Here is a 23,629-nt window from a genome sequence, read left to right as displayed (position 1 = left end):
ACAGTTCACTGCTCTGTGAGACTGATCCAGGTGGCATATGACTGATGAGTTCTGGGTAGTTGGAAGCCCACTGTCGTAATTCGAAGCCACCGGTGAGCAGCAACTGCTGGATTTTGTTAACCAGTTGCTGGGCTTCGGGAAATGATGCGAAGCTCTGGAGGAGATTGTCAACATAGAAACATTTCTCCACTGTGTGACGGGTATCCTCGCTGGGGCTGCTGTGATCCAGAACGTGCCGCTGCAGAGCATAGGTGGCACAGCAGGGACTGCATGTCGTCCCGAAAGGCAACACTTGCCATTCGTAAACCTCTGGTTGCCTCGTGCGATCCATATCTCTCCAGAGGAACCGGAGGAAGGGCTTGTCCTGAGTCAAGAGGCGGACCTGATGAAACATCCCCTTGATGTCACTGCTCACTGCAATGGGATACTCCCGGAAGCGAAGTAACACACCCAGGAGCGTGGAGCCCAGGGTAGGACCAGGTAGGAGATGCTGATTCAGGCTGTTACCATTGTGCACGAAAGAACAGTTGAAGACAACGCGATCCTTGCCATTATGCTGAACCATGTGGTGTGGTATGTACCAGGTGCTACCATCCATCTCCATGTCTGCGATGGTCAGTTTACTCACATAGCTTGCATCCACCAGCTTCTGAATTTCCTGGTTATAGGTGGCTGCTTGTACAGGCGTCTTCAGGAGGCGCTTTTCCGTAGCTCGCAGGTGACCCAAGACAGAGTCCTTAGTGGAATGAAGCGGGACTGGTTCCTCTTTCCACAGCAACGGGGTGGCATACCGGTTGATACCATCCACCTCCACTCTAATGGTCTTCTCCTCTAGCATCTTGACAGCCATGGTATCCTGTTTTGAACGTGTGGCCACCTTCTCATTCTGGTATGGGAGAACATCCATCTGCCAGAGCTTGGCTACATTACTGAGAAGTTCAGCACTGGGAGTCAGGGTGCTTGTGAGTAGACACTGAGGAGTGGAGGCTTGATGTAGAAGAACCTTGGCTGGACCCTGCAGAGTCCAACCCAGCCGTGTCTTGAGTGCAGCTGGTCCTCCCCGTGGACCCAGATGGACAGGCTCTATTGGAGTCAGGAGATGTGGGTAGTCAGAGCCAATCAGCAATAATGGTTGAGCTTGGTGGAATGAATGAAGTGGAAGACTTCGCAGGTGGCGGTAGGACCTTTGCAGTGCATCAGCTGGATGTGAGTGTTTGGCAAGCCCAAGCTCAGTGGCAGTGAATGCTCTTTGGATCCGGAACCGTCTCCGAGGGTCAGTGGCGGAGGCTATAGAGAAGGAAACGGAATGTCCTTCCACCGTTCTAATATCTTGTCGGATGGTTCGGAGCGCCAACTCCTCCCTCTTTCCCTGAAGGCCCAGCTCTTGGGCAGCACTGTGAAGAAGGATTGTGCGCTCTGACCCATCATCTAGGATGGCATATGTCTCTAGCTTCATTTTGCCATTATAGAGGCACACCCTGACCATTTTCAGTAGCACACAGCTGGTCCCCCATGTTGGATCAACGTAGTACATGACGGGTTGGACAGCTTCCTCCGCCGGTCTGTCAGAACTAGTGGATCGCGATGCATTAATCTCATGGAGTGTCTCCAAATGCACCTGATTGCATTGCTGGCATCTAGCTTTCAGGTAGCATTGCGCCTCTGGATGGTCCCTTCCACATCTCCAGCACCGCTTGCCTGTCTGAATCCAAGACAACTTCTGCTCTATATTGAGCTTCTTGAAATCTGTGCACTGATTGAAATAGTGCTGAAGATTATTACAGAAGGGGCAGAATTTCTTTGGCTTCCCCAATTTGGAAACTGGACGTGATGCCTGTTTTGGAGGCTCTGGGCCTTTAGCAGGAGGGTCGTAGCCCAATAAGACGGTTGTGGTTGCCGCTGCAGATCTCTGCTTGGGTCTGGCACCCTTCCCACGATCCACACGTGGCTCTCGAGGTTGCTGATGATGATGGAAATACACATCATCATCTTGGATGCGGACTTCATATTCAAGCCACTCTGCCAAATCTGCTAAGGTTGGGATGGGTGTCTGAAGAGGATTGATGAACCGCTTAAACTGCGCTCGAAGACTGTGTGGCAGTTTGGACAGCAGTCTGGTGACGTGTGACCCACACTCTAGTTCTGCTCTCCCCTCTTTCCCAAGCTGTTCTAACATTCCCACAAGAGCCCTCACTTTCAGGGCGAAAAGACGGAACGCTCGGCTGTCACCACTTCGCACCGGAGATCTCCTCGGCAACAACACGTCAGTGATCCGCTGCAGGGCAAGTTTGTGAGGTTGACCATACAGCTCTATCAGGGATGACATGGTCTGGCTGTATGGATAGCGACTATTGCTGTAGGAATCGGCAATAAGGAGGGCGTCTTCCAACTTGAGGTGATCGACTAGGATCTGGTACTTGAAACGTTCAGTTGCATCGTGAGGCAGGATATTGTCAAGGGCCATTCGCAAACGAGCGAACTGGCTGGGGTCATCAGACGTGAAGTATGGAATGTGTGGTGTTGGTCCCCGGTACACGGTCTCTGTACTTGGTAGAGGTTCGTGCTGACCATATTTCCCCCAGGCTTTGGAATCAGTTGGCGGCCAGCGAGGCGGGTCCCCAGTCATCTCCCAGAAGCTTTCTGGTTGTTGGCGCTGAAAGGTGTATGGCTCTGCATATTCAGGGGTGACCTGCCTCTTCACACATGCTCCAGGCCCATACTCGTCCTTCACGTTAATTTTCCCGACCTGTTCAGTCACAGGAAGTTGACTGTACTGATAAGGTGACGTACATCTGAAAGGACCTGAGGCTGCTGCACTAGCAGGAATTTCTGATACCGGAGGTGGTGGAACAGGGAATGGCTCAGCACTCTGAGGATCAAGTGGAAGTGATGCCTCTGGCCAAGGTAAATCCTGTATGTCATCCTCTGGTATGTGAAAGGAACGTACCGTGTGTGGGTAGTGTCTGGAGGCATGGTCAGGATGAGGAGACTGAGGCATGGAATCAGTCCACAAGGACTGCCTCTGGTCCTGGGTACGGGGGCCTAATGCAGAAGGTTGGGGAGCTGGTGACGTCTGGAGGGCTGAGGACCGGAGAGAGAGGGCACCAAGCAGAGTCTGAACCTCTCGTCTGAGCTGATTATTATCTTCCTGCATTTCTCTCAGTACTGATAATACCACGTCTGAGGTGCCATGCTGAGAAGTCTGGTCAGCTGGAGTGGCTGAGGTGTTGGGATGTGCCCCATGGTCATCAGGGGACTGGTTGTGCGACACATGCACCTGTGGTAGTGATCTCCTCGGCAACTGCACCAAGAAGTCATCGAGGTAACGAGGCCGATGACCATCGCGACGACGACGAGGAGTGGATGAGAAAGCCATCTTGCCTGTGAAACTGTAAATCCGGCTCGAAGGACCATGTAATGGAGGAGGTCACTGTAAGTGGGATGGACTTGACCTCCTGACTATGACTGATGTAGATGATAAGGTGCTGACTCTAAGAATCCACAATCTCAACAGGGTTGTCCGATAAGAACAGATGGCATATCCACAAAATCCACTGCCACTCAGGTATCTGTCGTTCACTCATTTATTTAGCAAGAATCCGAAGCACACATCCATAATGTGAGTGAGGGGATTTAACAGACTGTAAAATGCTATATGCCGTGTGGTGAGTGATGGTGTGGTTTAGTCTCATGGACGCACACCGCTAACAGCATTAGAAGGAACGAAAATCCACACGGTGAGTAAACTCTGCTGACTCTTCCCACCTGCAGCTCCGACCGAACTCTCTGCGTCGACGTGTGCGTAGTGATGAGGTAGAATTGTGTCTTCTGATTGGCGAAGAGAATGGGTTGCCTCACCGCTCATTGGCTAAACGGCAGCAGTATGCTGATATCTTACTCCGCAGATGTGGCTCCGTTCATGAGTTCTGCGAACTGGCTGGCCTTTTGTACACACACGGTGCAAAATCTCAAATAAATTTTAAACTGCTATTCCTACTCTGGATTGTTCATTATGTACAATGAATCCAGCTCTGTGAAAAATATACAATATATTAAAAAAAAAAAAGCCAAAGTTATGAACACTTACAGATAACAGTAAATTTTTACACTGAACCTTCAGGCCTGGTTCAACTAAAGGCCCAGACCTGAATACAAATTGAAAATTTGTACTGATGCTCTCAGCATTTTATTACATGGAGGGCACAAAATTAGTCTCAATAAACACATCCATCAAAGCCTCATCAGCCAAGCTGTGATTAAAACTACAAAAATAAAATAATTTTTCTATGAGTTAAAACTACAACAGCCTGGTTATGTCGATGGGCACATCCTTAAACTAATACTGTTGAAGTACTATTTCATTTTAATAGAGCATTCAGACTGTCTTCATTTAGCCACACTTGCCCACTCTCCCGTGTTAAAAGCGCTCCAGATCTGTCAGACTGTGAGGGCATCTCCTGTGCACAGCCCTCTTCTCACAGCCTCACAGATATTTCTACTGGATCCAGGTCTTGGTGTTAGCCTTGTTCTGGTGACGCCATTCTTTTCATGATTTGAAAGCATGCTTTGGATTGTTGTGCTGAAGGTCATTCAGCATCCTTTATGTAAGACTTCCCTCTTTACGAATAACTTTTTTAAAATTGCAGTTCAGCCAACATTTAAAAGAGTTAGATAAAAAAAAAATCACATGTAACACAGGTCATCAGACACGTGGCGAAAGAAATCACATGTAACACAGCTGACGCGAGACAGACAATTGATCAGACACATGTGGATAAATACCACTGTTATGGTAGCTGTGTGGTGGCCTATGTCACTGTGTTCAGTCTCATGCCCCTCCAAAGTCCAACACACTGTGACTTGGTGCTCTGACCCCCATGAAGTTAACTCATATGTTTATGACAAAATTTCATCAACAGCAAAATGCAACAAATCCTGGTGTAGAACACCAAAACCAATTTTGGCTCAAATTTTCTCTGTCAGATTTGGATAGCCATCGGTTGTAACATCTACCCATTTGTCCCTGTCTGTTCAAGCATGCAGTTATCTCCAGGAACCTTTCAGTGAGTGCATTGGTGCCAACTCCATAATCTCAAACTCATTTGTTAACCCACATACAAATATGAGTAACTAAGGTGTCTAGGGTACAATAACCAAAGGGCTGGATGTGACCCAGGGGCCGTGCAAAGCCCAGGTCTGATTATGTGACTCTGGGGCAAACTGTTCATGTTTTAATGATTATTTTCACTGTTACACCATATTTTCTCCACTTTTAGACGACTGTCTTCACTATCTCACACAGTATACCGTATCTAATGCCTTAGAATATCATTTGCACCCTTCTCCTGACTGATACCATATCTTTCAGCAATGCTTTGTAAGCTCTTTGTAAGATGCAACCAAGTAAAGTCAGAAAAGTCTCAGGACAGCTGATCTTTGACTTTAATCAGCCACACTGGTGGCAGGTGTGTTCTGACTACTATTTAACATGAATTTGAATCTGATTGTTTATTTTGAACACAGTCATATCCTGACAGTATAGATAGATATTGGTGTCTTTTTTTACATCACAAAAAAACTTCCATTATAACAGGGCTGTGCAGATCCTGATGATTGAAATCATACACTATCCATCAGATGCATGTAAGTAAAATCTATTTATATAGCTCTCTTTAAGACAAGAAACCAATCACAACGTGATTTACGGAGGTCTTAGTAAAAAAGACGACTACTACACGGTCAAAAATAACACACATGAACCAAGTAAAATGACGCGGAACGCAACGTTACCCGAATGTCTGTCTGAATAGATGAGCATGTGTGTGCTGTCTGTACAGCCCACAGCTCTATGGGCACAGGCGGAGCGGGGGGCAGGTCTGTCGTCATCGCTCCTGCTGCATTATTAATGAGGAGGCAGCGCCACGGAAAAACTGGCTCCTTCTGGTTTCCAGGCATAAATACAAAGCGCAGCCGGTCTGAGGAAAAAACGGCACAAAGGAAAACGGAGCGCTCTGAGGTTTTACAGCTAAAGACCAAGAGAGTCAGGTAACCAGCTCTTCTACTAAAGGGAAAAAACTGACATATTTGACAAGTTATTATTCAGCAGCGGGACGGTAAAGAGGACCGCCGTGATTTTAATTGTTAACGTAAGGGGGTGGAAAGAGGCTCTGTTATCTGTGGAAACACTGTGACAGCTCAGGGGGTCCTGAAGGCAACCGTACACACAAAACGTGACCCACTTGTTTGTGTTGAGAAAATATGAACGGGCACTGCTGCCTGTGTTTAAGCTCGCCGGTGGACGAGCACATCAGATGTTAGTTGATGTATCGCAGGTCTTTCTCTCTCTGTGTGTGTGTGTGTGTGTGTGTGTGTGTGTGTGTGTGTGTGTGTGTGTGTGTGTGTGTGTGTGTGTGTGTGTGTGTGTGTGTGTGTGTGTCGGGACAAAGTGCTCAGGCTGGAATAAGGTGGGTTTTTGCTTCTCGCTAAATGTCCGCTTTGAGGTGCCTTCAGGTGTTGTATGTTTGTTGTTGTTCTCACCATCACGTGTTGTCTTTCATAGATAATTAGTTAAAGTAACGCAGTAACGGAGTTTGCTTTGTTTCAAACTGCTGCCACTTTGGCATCACAGCTGAGCTATACGTGGCAGGGGGAGGCTTGTACTCCAGCTGATCCAAGCAGGATATCCACCAGGGAATCAAACAGTCTGATTTCCACAGATTTTTTACCTTCTCTCTGCTCTGCTGCTTTTCTAATGATCTTTGAACTCGTTATCTTCAGTTTATCGGATTTTTTTCTAGACCTAATTAATTTTATTCTTAATCATTTACTTATTGATGAGTTCTATTTTATCAGCTTCTCACTTTCTCGTACTCCCCTTCTTTTTTTTAAAAAAAAAAATAATAAATTATGAATGAATCCATGAAAATGATTTAATAAATAAAGTTGTCCTTGCAGGTAAAAATGTTATATGTAAATCAAGGGGATTTTTACAGCTCGACAACCCCAAAAACAAAACCTGTTGTTAACCTCTGTCGTGATTTCCTACAAATATAGCTTAAAATACCTTTAATTGGTTTTCTCGCTTTACATGTTTTCTGATTTGTGAATTTTATGCTTTGACTCTATCAGTGGTCATTTGTATACCCTCTTTGTGCATCTCTAATTGATTTCATTAATTATTGGATGCAGCAGCATCTTAGGGCACGGCTCTCCCCTTTATCTGCATTTGGAGAAGAACAGTGTGGTGTATAAAGGGGCACGTCGGTGGAGTGTTTATGTCTTTGTGAGCGGGGTGCCTCCGGTCCTTCCTCCCAGCTTGGGAAATGTAGAGATGGGAGAGAAGTGTGGAATGTCTGGCCTTTGGCAACACCCCCCGCCCGACTACCCTGCATTTTTCTTCCCCCATCTTTTTTCATGTAAGGATTTAGAAATGTCCATTTCCATGCTACTACTCGCATGGGACCAAAAGAGGAAATGCAGATGTGAGTGTGGACACAGCTGGAAAGGGCTGTGTTCACAATTAAAGCGGAGAGGAAAGCAGTAAAGATGAGAGCCACGAATGTGCTCAGACTCAGTGATTTAAGACATTCCAGCCCAAGACTCGCCCTGCAACTTGACAAGTCCACCAGCACGCACACTGTACTGTAGATTGCTATTTCTAGGTCAATGGTAGCCCTACCCCCTCCCCTCCCCGTCTATTCTCCTCACTCCACCCCACCCTCAGCCGTCTATCTACCCAAGGCCAAGCCACACATTAATCTGCTCTAGTGGTGTAAAGCCTGGTGCGGTGACATGTGGCGAGTGTATTACCCAGCCATAGAATTACATGCTACCACGGAGTGATGCGCAATCTGTCAGTTCAGTGTGTGTGTGTGTGTGTGTGTGTGTGTGTGTGTGTGTGTGTGTGTGTGTGTGTGTGTGTGTGTGTGTGTGTGTGTGTGTGTGTGTGTGTGTGTGTGTGTGTGTGTGAGAGATTAAATGCTTTCCATCAATTAGATCATCATCCGTTCAGGTGAATTTTAACAGTGAAATAGGATTTCTTTTGTAGGTCAAGCCAGATTTCATCAGAGTTATTCTAGATGGGTATGTTGCACTTACATTTCAGCACAAAGAAGAAAATGAACCTTACATGATTTCCAACATGGCCTAAACCTGGTTTGGGATCTTGTTTTAGGCACAAGTTCCCCCACGTCTGAGTGTCTTAGTCCGAGTGTGTGGAGAAGTGGGGAGGGGGGAGACAAAGCCTGTAAAGTCCCAGTTCTGGAATATAGAGGGTAGATAGAAAGCATTTCTGAAAAATTAACAACTGGGACTGTCACAATGTTGTCATATACAACATTGGAAAGTGCTGACACAAGGTCAGCGTGTTAATGTGCGTCTCCTCCAAAGTGGTGGTCAGAGAAGCTGAGGCATTTATCATAATGTAAACAGTAAGTACAAGTCACACATGAAGGTGGGTCTTTATTGGTTGCTGGAGATGATTCACGTAGTTACTTGTGTTTTCTGTGGACTGTGTCTGAGGAAACGCTTGCGTAATTCATCCGTAGAAACTAGTTTAACATCATACACATTTGCATCATGTGAAATAAAGAATTTAGCTTAAAAGGTTTTGCACATACATACATATGATCAGAGGCAATGGGCTGAAGGATATAAACAAAAAGGTACCCAACTAATAGCTCACCAGCATCCTTTTCTCTTTTCTGTTGTTGTCATTGTGTTTTGTTTTCTGCCACAAATCAGTTTCCTGTGTGATGTTCAAACTTAACAGCTGCAGAATTTAAAAAAAATCAAAATCACATAATGCCACAAAAACGCATTTGTACACCACATTCTTAAACAAACTGCCTTTGAAGCAGCAGAGCAAAGAGACATGGTAGTTCCCGACTGGGTTTTAAAAAACCGAAAAAACCAAAAAAAAAACATTTTTGAGTCCTTCATGAATATATTATTGTTCCAGAAATACATAGAGCAGACTAACACCAAGCTCTTTTAAAGCCTGTGAATGAGTCCATTCATGTTGATGCTGAATTCATATTTCAATTTTAGATTCTGGGAATGTAACTGATGATTGGTGTCATTGTTAAAACTGTTTTCTTGTTGTTGTTGTTGTTTCTGTGTGCAGAGAGTAAATGGAACATTTCTCAGCTCAAAGCATTCATGGCTGGGATTAGTTTCAGAGAAAAAGGCAAAACTGAAACTCATTTAATACTTACAAAGATGCGATTCAGTGTTTTAATTGGTAGCTTGTTCACAAGTGCTAATGGAGAATGGAGTCAGTCGAGCGTTGTGCATGGATTAACCGCTTAATATTCTTATATGTTAGTAATAATACAGTTTGAGAAAATCAATAGATTATGTGTCCATGGATACTAGGGCTGCCACAAACGATTATTTTGATAGTCGACTAGTCACCGATTATTTATGCGATTAGTCGACTAATCAGATCATCATCCACTGGACGTAAAACTACAGCTTATTGCACCAGCAGCATCTGCTCTTATATAACTATCATTAGCTTACAGCTTTAAGCTTTTAAGGTGCTAACTAAAAATAAAGACAAGATGATAGTTTATTCAATTTTAATGAAATTTGCAGATTGTTTCGGTAAAGTTTAATAAACTCCTTGCTATCTAAAATATAACAGGACACCGGAGTATATTCTCCAGCATCTCACACTTCTGATGATCAGCTGTCTGCTTGAGTTTATTCAGCTGTGTAAAAACTATAACTTTAATCTCAGCCAAACCGATTTACTCAGGAACAAATAAAATACTAAAAAAAAAAAAGCCAAACAACAACATTTTTAATTTATCTAAGTGACTCATATATATTTAACCTGAGTCGCGAAAGACGGCGGTGGGTTTGAAAACAATTTGCCGGGAGTCCGGTGTTCTCACGGCGCTAGTGACCTAGCCCCCGGCTAGCTATCGAGCTAGTGGGTAACAGACGTCTCCGAAAACGTCGGAGCGCTTTTGAAAATATGTGGTGTCCTGATAAACTGAGCCGATATTTGAGGTTTACACAGCTACATTCTCGCCTGAAAATATGTTAAACGTTTATTTTGTGACCCAGAAAGAATAATAAGAGTAATATTAAAACTAACTAGCTACCGCCATTGTTGGAAACTAAGCTGGGCCGCGCTATGAATTCTGGGACACAGCTGCTTCTTCTTCTTCGGGGTTTAACGGCAGCTGGCATCCTTGTACATGCTGTGCTGCCATCTTCTGTTTCAGTCCGTTATTACACTCTTAAATCCTGCTATTATTCCTGCGTCTTTTGCGATCTTACAAAGCTTCAAACGATGCGTCGACTATTAAATCAGTCGTCGACGATTTTGATAGTCGACGTAATCGTGACTAGTCGACAAATCGTGGCAGCCCTAATGGATACACAATATTGTTCCAGTTTACAGAGTGTATAGAAAAGATAGACATAGCTTCTTGGTCTGAAAAGTAAAACCAATGTAAATGTGCCTCGAACCTGCACTCGTCAGATTGGGAATTGTGAGTGTGACAATCATCTGATTTCAAAACGCGTGAAAATCCCAAATCCTGTTTTTCTAACAGTACGTATTTCGATTGTTACCAGTGAACGACTGCAGAATTAAAGCACTTTGAAATCAGATGTTTCTTTTTGATACACCCTGTACTTTTCTAATTGCTTTATGGTCTCCAGCATCTCAAAGGACAATAAAGAAGCATAAGCGTTATGGCGAGCTTATCTTGTGATTTAGAAGTCGCTGTCATAAGATTGTGGGGTGTATCTCAGTTTGCTATGCCAATCACACCCATTTTCAAAAAAAAAAAAAAAAAACCCCAGATAGCAGCGGGCAAAAGCTCAGCTTCTAGGCAGGACGGTGTCAGTGGGTGATGTCGTGGCAGCTGCATCCGTCTTTATATACAGTTTATAGTCTAAATCTGTAAATTCCAGCAAAACAAATAAACATCATCCACGGGGGAGAGGAAAATAAGAAGAAAATTATTTTATTCACAGTGTTGCTCCGTGATTTGAAACATTGCTGAAAAAAGAACCCCTCAAACATAGTAAATATTGGAAGAAGCCCCTGTTCTACAAATCCAGGAAGTCTGACCTGTATTCACGAGGAGGATCATGAAGTCAGGCCACATGTCATGTACTGACGGGCAGATTTGAGGGTTTAACGCACATCTGTTTCAGCCGTCGGATACGAGCGTTTCTCGTACAGATGTTCTGTCAAAGCTTGTGGTTTCCTCTCTGACAGCCTTTTTGTTCTTTGATCAGCTGATCTTGCAACTGAACTATCACTGCTCACAACTTTCTTACAACACAGTTCCTCCAAAAAACCCTCCAAAATCAAGTCAAAGTTTAATATCTGTGCAGAGGCCTATTGTGTGTCACAGTTATGTCTTTTTGCGGTCTGCAGAGTGCGTGTACGTCTTTCAGCTGGGTGGCCTCAAGCTAAACGAAACTCTGTCTATTTTCTAAACAGTATATTATGTACTGAACTCTCTCCGGTGTTGCTGTGGTAACAAAGCAGGGAGTTTTGTGTGTGTGTGTGTGTGTGTGTGTGGGGGGGGGGGGGGGGCAGGCAGGATATGGGTTACCTCGGAAGACATTATGCTGATGCTTGTACAAGTCAGGAGTAGGAAAACAGACCTAAACGTTATCATATAATGGTGATAACTTTTGACCGATATATCTCCCATAAGGAACTACAGTGTTAGTTTGTAGTGACGTTCAGGAATGTCCTCCGTGCTGTTTCCCACACTCATCCACAGCTGTCCATACATCGATAGCGAACAGCCTTGTGTGGCTGAACAACAAGGTCGTCTGTGTGTTATGTCTTCACAGTCACGGTGTCTCTGAGCAGTTTCAGTTAAATTAGAGGGACTCTGGCAAGAAATGAGCAAGGGTTTGCTTTTGTGCCTTTGTATAGTCTATTCTCTGATGGAAATAACAGGGTTGTCTCATCGCTTCTAATTTGGCCTTGTGCTTAATAATAAACAGACACACTATGGGAAGGCAGAACATTAGCCGCATGGCATTAAGTTAATCACAGGTATAAACACAGCTGTAAATGTTGGTTATATTCACAGGAATGCCAATAAGCAGGACTTACCAGTTGTAAAATAGGTTGTGTGTGGCTTTATTTTTGTGTTAAAACAAGAACATACTTAGACCAACAAGCAGAGCACCAAAGAGGCCCAGATTTGACTCTGGTTTGAGGTCTACTGGTCAAAAAGTTCTGGTTTGGTTGGGTAGTGTGAATAAATCATCGTCTTGTGTATGCTACATTCGCTGAACAAGATCATTTTATTATCTTATTTTCACCACGTCCTTGTTATTCTTGTTATTCTGTAGGTGAAACTGGTGAGAGAGAATTTAAATTCCATTCTTTTTATATGTCTTTTTTTTTTAATATTTATCATCAATTCCTCTCCAAGGTAACTGCCTTTAACAAACCCTGCCACTTTTTTCTGTCATCGTCCTGAGGGTGGTGAAGTCATGCCCAGGCAATACGTTTGTCAGGCAGCCAACAGCACAGATGTGCAGGGAACACCTGTAAATGTTTTGGGTTTCGAAAAGTCCTCAAACTGAAATCATCACATGGATAGTCGCCGCAGGCTCTAAAAACAGGGTTTTGGAAGCTAAGAGTTTGACAGACTTAAAGCTGATCTTTCTTGATGTAGAACCTCTGAGCAAATTGGCACTTTACAAACACACGCACGCACAGATATACACATGTTGTGTTGCTGTTACACTTGTTTTACATGTACATAGCAAATTTGAGTTAAATAGCTTTAGACTTTATTGTCCTCTTGGGTAGTTTTGCTCTAAAGGTTCCAGTGTCAAGTAAAAAATGCACTCTCAGTAGTTTCCCTAACCTTTCCTATACATAGCAAAACTACATAATGTGGAGTTTCTGAGTTTTACATGTGTATTTGTCACCCTCCTGTCAGTGTCATCATTTGTAACTTGGTTCTTGTTCTTTGCTCTGTCCCCAGCCTTCATTGCAGAGGAGTTTGGACGGCATGCAAAGTTGTGAAATTTCCTCAGACAGCACTGATGATCCTCTTAGTAGCGGCCTACGTATTCATCGGCAGCCTCGAATAGTAGTGATTGGAGCTGGCTTGGCTGGCCTGGCCGCAACTAAGATCCTACTGAAAAACGGCTTCACTGATGTCTCTGTCCTAGAGGCATCGGACCACATCGGCGGGAGAGTTCAGAGCGTTCAGCACGGTGGGAGGATTTTTCTGTCTTAACCCAAAAATTAGCATCACACACTAATTGGGTTAACGGGTAGAATGGAGATCTCCAGTTGATTAAATCATGAAGTTCTATGTCAAGTTATATTATACGATGGGGCAAAGTCTCTAGAAAACCATTGTGCTTACTGGCAATCATTTGAATGGATCATGGACGAGGTCACTGGTTAAGTCGTTTGGAAAGCTTCTCTGTTTTGATTTTGTTTGGTTAATAAGAAGTCACATTACCCACACGAGTGTGATTAAGAGTCTAAGTTGGCTGTTAAAGATATTGGAAAACAGCAATTTATCAGCCCCGAGAGTGTGATTGAATCAACTTTATCCACTCAAGACAACATTAGAAAGCTGGCTGTTTATCAGCATGAGCAACTAAATTAGCATTAGCTAACAGATCATTACAAACTGTTTTAATATATGAAAATTGCTACATGTTGCACTTTTAAATGGATTTCAGTTTTATCTGTTAGCTAAAATATGAGGGCATCTAGCTTAACTTCACATAAACGGTGAATAAAATAGTTGGGCGTAGCCACCATCTCGTCACTCACACGTAAATGAAGTCCTGTTATGGTGAGCTGAGCATTTTCGCTGCTGCCGTCTTATTGTTCACTAAATGCACACAGTCCTGACCCAAGAAGGCATTTAGAATGAAAATAATTTACAAAATGTTTTATTATATGTAATCTGAAGCTAGTAACTGAGCCAATAGCCAAACAGCCCCTGTAGTTACGCGGCTGTTTGCTCAAAGGTCCTTGCCTGATGACCGTGTAAATGCCATAAGGCACTTCAGCACTGACTTCACCTGTCATACCTGGAAGCTACGTCCATCTTTATGGATGAAGCCCAAAAGCTTAAAAAAAATTTGATGAATGAATAAAACACAAAAACTTGCAAAATGGTTTCTGTAGGTAGCTAGCTACTAGCTTTAGGAAGCCACTTCACTTCACTGTTAAACAAAATGTGCTAATTAGGTAAACTGACCTAGCCATGTTCGTCTTAGCAGCGTCTTATTGATCTTATTTTAAACATACAGACCTGCATAAGGCCCCTTATGAACCCAATAACTGTACAGAAAAGGTTTTGAATTTTATGCCAGAAAAACTAAGTTAATAATTTTGCCCTATTTAGGTAAAAAAAATTTCCAGGTAACAGTTTAAAATCTGCTGAGGTTTTCCCAAGAAGACAATATTTGACATATGGTCAGTTTTTAACTTTGATTGGTTAGTTTCAGTTAAACTGTGCTGTTAATCAGTCATACAGTCGCACAATCAGGATTTCCTGAATATGCCAAAAACCGCACTTCCTCAAATGCATTTCTACATATTTTAGTGACGTTGTTGTGATTATCTTACAAAATCAACTGAACTGTGAGTCTTAGGCAAGAAAAATTTAGCCTTCCACTGATTTCCACCATGATGAATTCTTCTAACTGGCAAGAACAAACGAGCGGTTAATAAAAAGAGCCTGGCTCTGTGCGCATAAAAGGAGCCACATGTAAAAAACATGCACGCATTCGGTTACACGTAAGTCTATATGTTAGGTGCTGTGTTTGTGTGCTTGAGTGCGTGTGGTTACTTCTGTCGTTTTATCAAAAAGTGAACGCATACAGTGGGTTTGATGCTATTATCCTCAGAAAAGAAAATTCATGGTATTCCACTGGGGCTTTAGCTTTGGTATTTTAATTGCATTGACCTACTTTTGAACTCTATAATTACCCAAAACTCCAGAGTGATTGTGCTTGAGCCAAGAAGACCGTATATACTGCATCACTCAGGGGCACTTAGGAGACCCTGTGTTCTTTAAATTAATCTCTATTGATTTTTCTGTACTACAGGAAAAGCAACTTTGGAGCTTGGCGCTACCTGGATCCATGGTGCCAATGGGAACCCAGTATACCACCTGGCGGAGGACAACGGGCTGCTTGAACACACCACAGATGGGGAGAGGAGTGTGGGACGCATCAGCCTGTACACCAAGAACGGTGTGGCTCACTACCAGACCAATGTCGGGAAGAGGATCCCCAAGGACCTGGTGGAAGAGTTCAGTGACCTGTACAATGAGGTGAGGGGACACATTTGCGCACAATTGGATGCACACATCAGCATGCAAAAATGGAAGTGTGCACGAACAGAGATGCTGGATGTTCAACCTGCATAACAACTCAATATGCAAGTGAAATTTTGCCACATATTGTCGGCAGTAGCCAGATTATATAAGGTCAGCAGTAACCATTGAAAAAACTCACTGTGCAGGCTCACTTTGTTCTAGCTGTAATCCATGATTTTAAATCCAGAATATGTTAGGCTGGATTAATAAGAATGTGGATTAAGTGATGCACAAGAGCAACGCATTTGTGCAGACATGGAAAAACAGGCTGGAACAGCTTCAATAAATTATTGTAGTGAGCAAGGTGATTTTACTGTAGCAAGTCTTCTCACGCTCATTACATTTTCTTTTTCTTTTTTTTTTACTGTTGTGTAAGTTGTTGTTTAAGTAGGTCACATCTGGAAAAGCACTTACAGAGAGAAGGTATAGCAGCACACACACATTTTTCTTTTCAGCATCTGTGCAGTGACGAATCTGAATTTTACAGCTTCGCAGATATGAGCAGAAAAAAGAGCTTTACATTATTTTAAAACCTGAAGATTTGTGGTGAATTGTCCTCTTACAGTGAAATGAGTCTATGCTGTTCAAATCACTCCAGTTTTCCAGCTCTTGTGAATATAGTGCATGCTTTGATGCACATTTGATTGCACAAGCTCTCTTGGTATTTGTGATGCGTATAAAAAATTGGTTTGACTTTGAAAGGGAAGTGATCCTGTGCAACTTTGCGGCCCGCAAAGTTGCACAGGATCACTTCCCTTTTACCACACGGTGTACTGTGATATCATCCAGCCCAGGCTGAGGAGTGATGTGGACAGGGGTGAACACTCTGTCACCCTTAATGATTATGGTCCGTGTCATATGAAGGTTGCTTCTTATGCCCTGTGCTGGGTTTCTCCTTGAGGTTCAGCATTGGTTACTGTCCCTTTCACATGTGTAATATTGAGTTGTTTCCTTAATGAATAAAGTTGAATATGTTTAATATTTATGTGGTATAGTTTAATTATTCTCTCTCTATTAGCTGTTAGGTCTTATTCATTCACTTGTAATATATTTATGCAGCAATCTAAAAGGTTTTTTTTTTATTGTATATCAAGTTAAATCAACCTTCATTTTTCACTAGAAAATCACTATGAAATGTCAAAAATCAGAATTTAATAAAAGCCAAATTCAGATCAGTGCTCCTGTCAGTTTACACTCACAGCACCTGCAGCCAGCAAAAAAGAAAAATGTCACAAGCAATGAAAACAAAAATAACTTCAGTGATTTAAGGAGCTTGGAAAGAAAAGCGTCTGGACTTCTTTAGGTTGCTTGAAGATGTTTCACCTCTCATCCGAGAAGCTTCTTTAGTTCTAGGGTCAAATGGTGGAGAGTCCCAGATTTAAACTTAGAGTCCCAGAGAGCAGCCATTTGGCTTTTCTACCTTTAAACCCTGTGGGAGTATCCCCCCCCCCAAAAAAAAAAAAGAGGGACAAAAGGGACCCCCTGATGATCCTCTACCTAATCACATGAGCCAAGGTGTGAAAACGGGTGTGGTTCAGTGATTATTCCTTGAGCGAAACGAAAAGTAGTTTGTAACAGTCAGCAAATAGCTCAGCATTGTGCACATGCTGATTTAAAACAGAGCTGGGAGAGAGATCAGAGCTAAGAAAATGACCAACACACATGCAATCAAGCAAGAAACCATCAGGCACAAGGGGAATTTGGGGGTTGGGAAGGTGAGGTAGAGTCAGGAAGTCAGTTGGAACCATTTGTACTTAGGCCCAAGCGTAACATTCAACCTGAAATGTCTAAACTCCAGTACATGGGCTGCATTCGGAAAGTCAGGGATTCATTAACTGGAAGTCGAGACAACAGCTTTGCGCTGTTATGTTTTGACTCAATACATGTTGATGCATAACTGATGTGGTCCTTACTGGCTGTTCTTTCTAGGAAATGGTTCATAATCAACATTGTGGAAGCACATTTTGTCAGCACACCAGCATTTCTTCATAGTGTCCTTTACCGCTGTCTTTGTTCTGCTTTTTACCGGCCTGTAATGTGTTGTAACTTGTTCTGTCTGTAGTGTTTCGCCATGATGCCAGTGTTTAGTCCTGCAAGTACAGAAATCTGGCCTGGACTGAAATAAACTGGTTTCTTTTAGTTCCTCATTTCACAATGCCCTGCTTTCTTTACATCGTTCCTTGCCTTTTGCTCTCGTTTAGGTGTACGAGCTGACTCAGGAGTTCTTCAAGAACGGGAAACCCGTCTGTGCTGAGAGCCAGAACAGCGTTGGCGTTTTTACACGAGACGTGGTCCGCAAGAAGATCATGTTGGATCCTGATGACTCTGACAGCACCAAGAAAGTCAAACTGTCCATGCTACAGCAGTACCTCAAGGTGTGCGTTGTTTCGTTTGAAGACAAACATTTGTAAATTTGGAGTCCTAGAAAATAACTGATACTCATGAACCCCGAAGCTTTGGTTTGTTTCCTTATCGCTGCCTATAATCCATGTAGCTATCAATGGACAAATAAATATTATAAATTTAAAAAAAAAAAGGCACAGTGAGCGGCGTAAGTACAACTTGCAGATAAATAAAAACAATCTTGCTAACATACGTCATTTACATGGGAATGGGGCATCTGTCTGGTATGATTGCCATAGCAACCCTAATCTTTCATTCATAAAGTAGGCTAACATTGCTGTGGTTAGCATTTAGCATGGGCTAGCTGCCTGTAATTCACTTTAATCAGTTAAATTGGGGTGACAAGTCACAGCAATGATCACATTTTCCAGTTTAATGTGAGCCTGCATAGTCCACCTCTCAGGATACTGCTTAGTGATCACCCTGGATTGTTTTAATTGGGCTGAGCGATTCATTTTCCTAGAGACTACATGAGAATCTGGGACTGTTACTTTAACCTGCTGCCATTAACGGTCGCATCGCAGTAGCAGATCCTCTGCCTCCATCTTCCTCTTTTGTTACCATCCTCTTCTGTCGCCAATTAGCTCATAAAGGGATGAAGTCAATAACATGGCATAACAGTCCCAGTGTGTCATGTGTCCCCTAGGGAGATTTACTTGACCACAACTAGATAGACAAATAGATCTTGATTGACTGTCGCCTCACATAGTTGTTGAAAACATTAATTTTCTATCAACCCTGCAAGTAGTACAAGCAAAGCTATGCTAACCTAGCTCATTAGTGGCCTAGGTACATCCTCATAGAACTGAAGTTATAGCCTGTATAACTTTATATTTCAAAGTGAATATAAAGTGAGTGCATGTGGAGAAACGCAGCAGGGAAGCAAATGGCAAACATTAGGTAACTGCTGCCATACTGGTTCACCAGCTAATGAGCCAGAAGCAGGTGTAGCTGTCCTCTAAACCCTGTGTATTCCCAGTATGTTTAAACTAGTTAATTCATGCTGATTTGTTGAGTGCAGTAGCTGCAGAGATGTCTTGCTGACACGCAGTAAATACTTTAATGGCTGCAGAGGTTTGATTTTGAATGTTAGCATTGCTACTTTAGTGACACCCGATCCTCTATGTTGATGTTGCATCATGTTTCAGGTGGAAAGTTGTGAAAGCAGTTCTCCCAGTATGGACGAGGTGTCCCTGAGTGAGTTTGGTGAGTGGACGGAGATCCCCGGGGCACATTATGTCATCCCTGAAGGTTTTATGAAGATCATGGAGCTCCTGGCCCAGGACATCCCCTCCCACACCATCTGCCTTCGCAAGCCGGTGCGCTGCATCCACTGGAACTACTCAGCCCAGCATCAGGAGGTGATCACTAAGAGCAGCGACGACAACCACAATGAAAACAACCACAGCAGCCAGCCTGTGATGCGGGGTCACCCTGTCAGCGTGGAGTGCGAGGATGAGGAGTGGATCATGGCCGACCACGTGATCGTGACGACCTCTCTGGGCGTGCTGAAGCAAAACCACGAAGCCATGTTCTCGCCCTCTCTTCCCGAGGACAAGGTCCTCGCCATCGAGAAGTTGGGCATCAGCACCACCGACAAGATATTCTTGGAGTTTGAGGAGCCCTTCTGGAGCCCCGAGTGTAACAGCATCCAATTTGTGTGGGAGGACGAGGCCCAACTGGAGCAGCTGGCCTACCCCGAGGAGCTGTGGTACAAAAAAATCTGTAGCTTTGATGTCCTCTATCCACCTGAGCGCTACGGCTACATGCTGAGCGGCTGGATCTGTGGGCAGGAGGCGCTGTACATGGAGCGCTGCGATGACGAAACGGTGGCCGAGACCTGCACTGAGCTGCTGAGGCGCTTTACAGGTGAGGGCATGTAGACGCAGATGTATAGAGCTTGGACAGTTTTACGCTCATAACAAGATATGCTATTCTTATGACTTTTTAAAACTGCATTTAAAATAGGATCTAGTTTAACTAACAAAGAACTATTGAGGACAAATAAGAGATCTCTACTTTTATAATCTTCACTTCTGTGGATTTAATAAACCAGGCAAATTCAGCTGTAACCTCCTTCTTTAATTCTAGTGAAGCCTTCACTAAGAATCAGTCATCTAAAACTAACACGGTTCAGTCTGAGGCTGTGAGTTCAGTGACTCATTTGTACTATGATTAAGGTTGGGTCATTGTACTTCATAGAAAGGAAATGATGTCACCTTTCAGCTGTGATGTAAGCACCTTTTTTTTTTCTGCAAAGAAAGGCTGAGAGATAATACCGCTGAATGACTCTGGTGCCTTCTTTGTGTTCGGTGAACAGCAGCTTACCAGTCTCGTGTCACCGCTCAGAGAGCTGATGTTGCACAAGGCAGAGAGTCATTTATTGTCACTGGGATTTTTAACCATCCCTTCTTTTATACATACACAAACAATCCAGTACTTGCTGCTACCAGTTACATGATGCACGTCACATCTTGCGCAACTGGGGGAAAAAACAGAAGGCTGACTAACTGCTTCAAAGTGACTGGAAGCTAAAATGTAACACGCACTACTGTTTGGCAACTTGCATAAGGTAAGAAGTGCAGAGAGGAAAGGTCTCGGATTATATTCTACCTCAGAAGTAGGTCACAGAGACACTTACTGTCACTTCATGATAAGGTCAGTGGACTGTAATTTGCACAGAGAAGCCAAACACATACAGTCACTCCTCATTTAGGTCAGCGTGGTTTAATCCCTTCAGCTGTTTGCTTAATTGCATCACTCACTGGTGCCTCTCTGCTCGCACACAGTCACAAGTTGATTTGTGTTGGCAGATTAAACATCCAAGTGTAAAAGCTAGTCCAGGTTAGCTGCTGGTCTTTCATATAATTTTACCATTTTAGAGGTATCTGAAAAACATCTCAACAACTTGGAGTTGCTTTGAAATTGTTGTACAGACATTTCTTTCTTTCACACCTGATGATGATGGTGGCTCATGAAATGTCAACCATCAGTTATCGTTCTCTGCTTTTGTTGTTTTAGGGATGGTTTTTAAATCTTAGCATCCTAACCCACTGACATGGTAGCTCCTAAACATGTTGGATCTGCCACAGTGAGAGCTGAGACGGATAATAAGAGCAGCTATTGTCGACTTGCTGACTGTCATTGTCTTTTTATCTCAGCTGACTCCTTTGTCTTTCCACCCTTTCGTCCATCTCCAGGGAACCCCGACATTCCAAAGCCCCGGCGCATCCTGCGCTCCTCATGGGGCAGCAACCCGTACATCCGAGGCTCCTACTCCTTCACCAGAGTCGGATCCAGTGGTGCGGACTGTGAAAAGCTGGCCATGCCACTACCTTATGCCAATAGCACCAAGGCTCCAGTAAGAACTGCTTACATTACAGTTGCTAGATATTTAGTTGTCATTTATTGATTAGTAGACATCCTTTTTTTTTTAATGCACTACACAAACTCTTTGAGTAGAACAGTGCCATGTAAGTGCCAGTCTATTGACCATTTTACCACTTTTATCCATATACTGTATGTTGACTTTACACTTTTTCTTTATAATTATTTCCACAGTTCCCTTTCTAGAAAATGTTTTACTGATTATTTTATAGTTTGAAATCTTATATTTTTTACTTAGAAGCTGAACTGTTCTGAGTGTAGACGTTTGGGATGGCAGTGTTTTTGCCCTCATGGTTTGTTTACAACCTTCGGCCACACTCAGAGATCATGTGCCCAGTGTGGCCGCGTCATCACATACATGTCAGAGCCCAGCTGGTGCAGAGCGAATACAGCTGGTGTCAGGAGGGTCCGAAGTGCTGATTGCAGGCCAAAAGTCTAGACCATGAAACTCGATGCATTCTGGGTGAAAGGGAGAAGGGGCTAGGAGTGTGGGGGTGGAGGATCCGTGTGTTCACTTGACACTGCTGAAGGAACGGCATGACCCCCTTCTGCTGAAGTGTACAACCCTGGCAAAGTGAAATCCCGAGCCCTCAGGAAAGTTTCTGTAGCCTCCTACATGTGGAGCACTAACAAGGGAGTGAAATAGGAGCGAGTGCCTCAGGAGAAACAGAAAAAACCAACATGATGACATTGATGGATCGTGATTGAATCTCATTTTTGTTCCCTCTCTGGTTTCCTCTCCTCCCCTCTTTGCTCAGCCCTTACAGGTCCTGTTTGCTGGAGAGGCCACCCACAGAAAATACTATTCCACTACCCATGGTGCTTTGCTATCAGGGCAGAGAGAGGCCACTCGCCTGATGGAGATTTACCAGGACTTGAACAGCGCGGAAACCACGAAGCCTAATATATAAAAATAAATGAACCTCTGACTAGTGAAAAAAATACAAACCTGTTGAGTTGAAGCTTTTCATCCTGATGATTAAGTTATACTTAAAAGCATAGCTCGGGCATTATTACACCTGTAACAAATGACTTTTGTTTCTATTGTACTGTAGATTTGAATCATGCTAAATTTTTATTTGAGATGTACTGTTCAGAAGTTGCCAATGGTGCTGTCATTTCATTTCTTTATCATTCTTTTTTTAATCAGTAATTTAATGTTTATAATAACAGCATCTGTAATTTAACTTGTTTTTGTAAGTGCCTTCTGTACGTAATGCTATGTTATTTCGAAAATAATGAAAATACTAAACAAAAAAAATCGAAGGTTTTAACAAAATAAAAGTTTTATCATCATTTAATACGGTTTTGTTTTGTTTTCTTGATTCATTAAATTTATTAAACACACCAGTGGATGTGCAGATGTTCTCATTATTTTGAGTGAGAGGGAGCACAAAGTGGTGCACGTGGAAAGAAGAGGAAAAAGGCTCCAAAGTGACAGATGGTGTTAGAACAGGCCTCAGCCCAGCCTCCACTTCTGTTGGACAACACTGTCAATCCTCTTAATCAGAGACGGAAAAGACCAGGGAAGGTTTCAATTAACAACAAATGAAAACAGGTTTTAAATTCTGTGTTTACGCCCCACCAATCATCATTTTCCAGAGTCAGGTGGTCGTATGAAAACAAGCCCTCTTTAACTACAAACCCTCACCGCTTGTTAACACACAAATCTAACCAGCTAATCGCATGACAGCAACTGCATGATTCAGGCATGGTAGGTCTGAATCTGTCGCGATTGTTGGTGCCAAATAGGCAGGTCTGAGTATTTTAGAAACTGATGAGCAGCTAGAATTTTACTCAAAAATTTAAGGGAACTACTTAAAAAAATGTTTTAAAGTATTACAAAGAATGCTCTGAAAAAGAAAATGTCCAGTGAGAGGCAGTTCTGAGGAAAAGTGCCTTATTAATGTAAGAGGAGAATGGCCAGACTGCTTTAATGTTAAGTGGGGGGTAATATTAACTCAAATAACTACTGGTTAGAACTGAGGTATGCAGCAGAGCATCTCAAGATGCACCACAAGCAGCAGAAGACCGATTCACACATGCTGACCAAAATTGGATATTAAAAGACTGAGAAATGGGATGTGTCAGCAACAAAAGTTTCATCACATCAGGAGAGCTAAAATGACTAAATTTTTCATTTAAAAAAAAGTTTTTTAACATTTAGGCTATTTTTCATTAGGGGAAAGAGTAAGTGGCTTTTCCAACACTGAATATGGGAAGCTTTAAGGGGAAAAGTTCACAACATTGACTTTCACCAATTTGTGCTAGCTATGTCAACAAACACGCTAACTGTTGGACTTTATAGAGCATGGAAGAAAATAACTTATGTGGAGTCTGGCAGGCAGATGTCAGTTCAGTGCATTATTTGTTTCAGTTGCTTGTAGATTGTTCAGAATTAATCTCACAGAATTGATAAATGGTTCAGAAAAGTGTTTTATTTTAAAACATTCACATATAATTAGAGAACTCCAAGACCGGCACAA

The 23,629-nt window shown here is 43.0% G+C and overlaps 1 protein-coding gene across 1 annotated transcript; it reads left to right on the top strand.

Moving 5' to 3' along the window:
* Nucleotides 1-5,905: 5,905 nt before the first annotated feature.
* smox (spermine oxidase) lies at nucleotides 5,906-22,444 on the top strand. Its single transcript, XM_085409780.1, has 7 exons — nucleotides 5,906-6,045; nucleotides 12,987-13,221; nucleotides 15,082-15,308; nucleotides 17,555-17,728; nucleotides 18,905-19,625; nucleotides 20,957-21,117; nucleotides 21,902-22,444. Exons 2-7 carry the CDS (start codon nucleotides 13,014-13,016, stop codon nucleotides 22,052-22,054), a joined length of 1,644 nt encoding a protein of 547 aa, XP_085265906.1. The 5' UTR covers nucleotides 5,906-6,045; nucleotides 12,987-13,013; the 3' UTR covers nucleotides 22,055-22,444.
* The last annotated feature ends 1,185 nt before the right edge of the window (nucleotides 22,445-23,629 follow it).

This window comes from Rhamphochromis longiceps, linkage group LG6 (genome assembly GCF_057381845.1).
Source record: "Rhamphochromis longiceps isolate RC_006_pf linkage group LG6, R_longiceps_female_GT1.1, whole genome shotgun sequence".
Classification (NCBI taxonomy): domain Eukaryota; kingdom Metazoa; phylum Chordata; class Actinopteri; order Cichliformes; family Cichlidae; genus Rhamphochromis; species Rhamphochromis longiceps.
The sequence above is the reverse complement of the archived record's forward strand: the minus strand, read 5'-3'. Positions and strand labels throughout refer to the sequence as shown.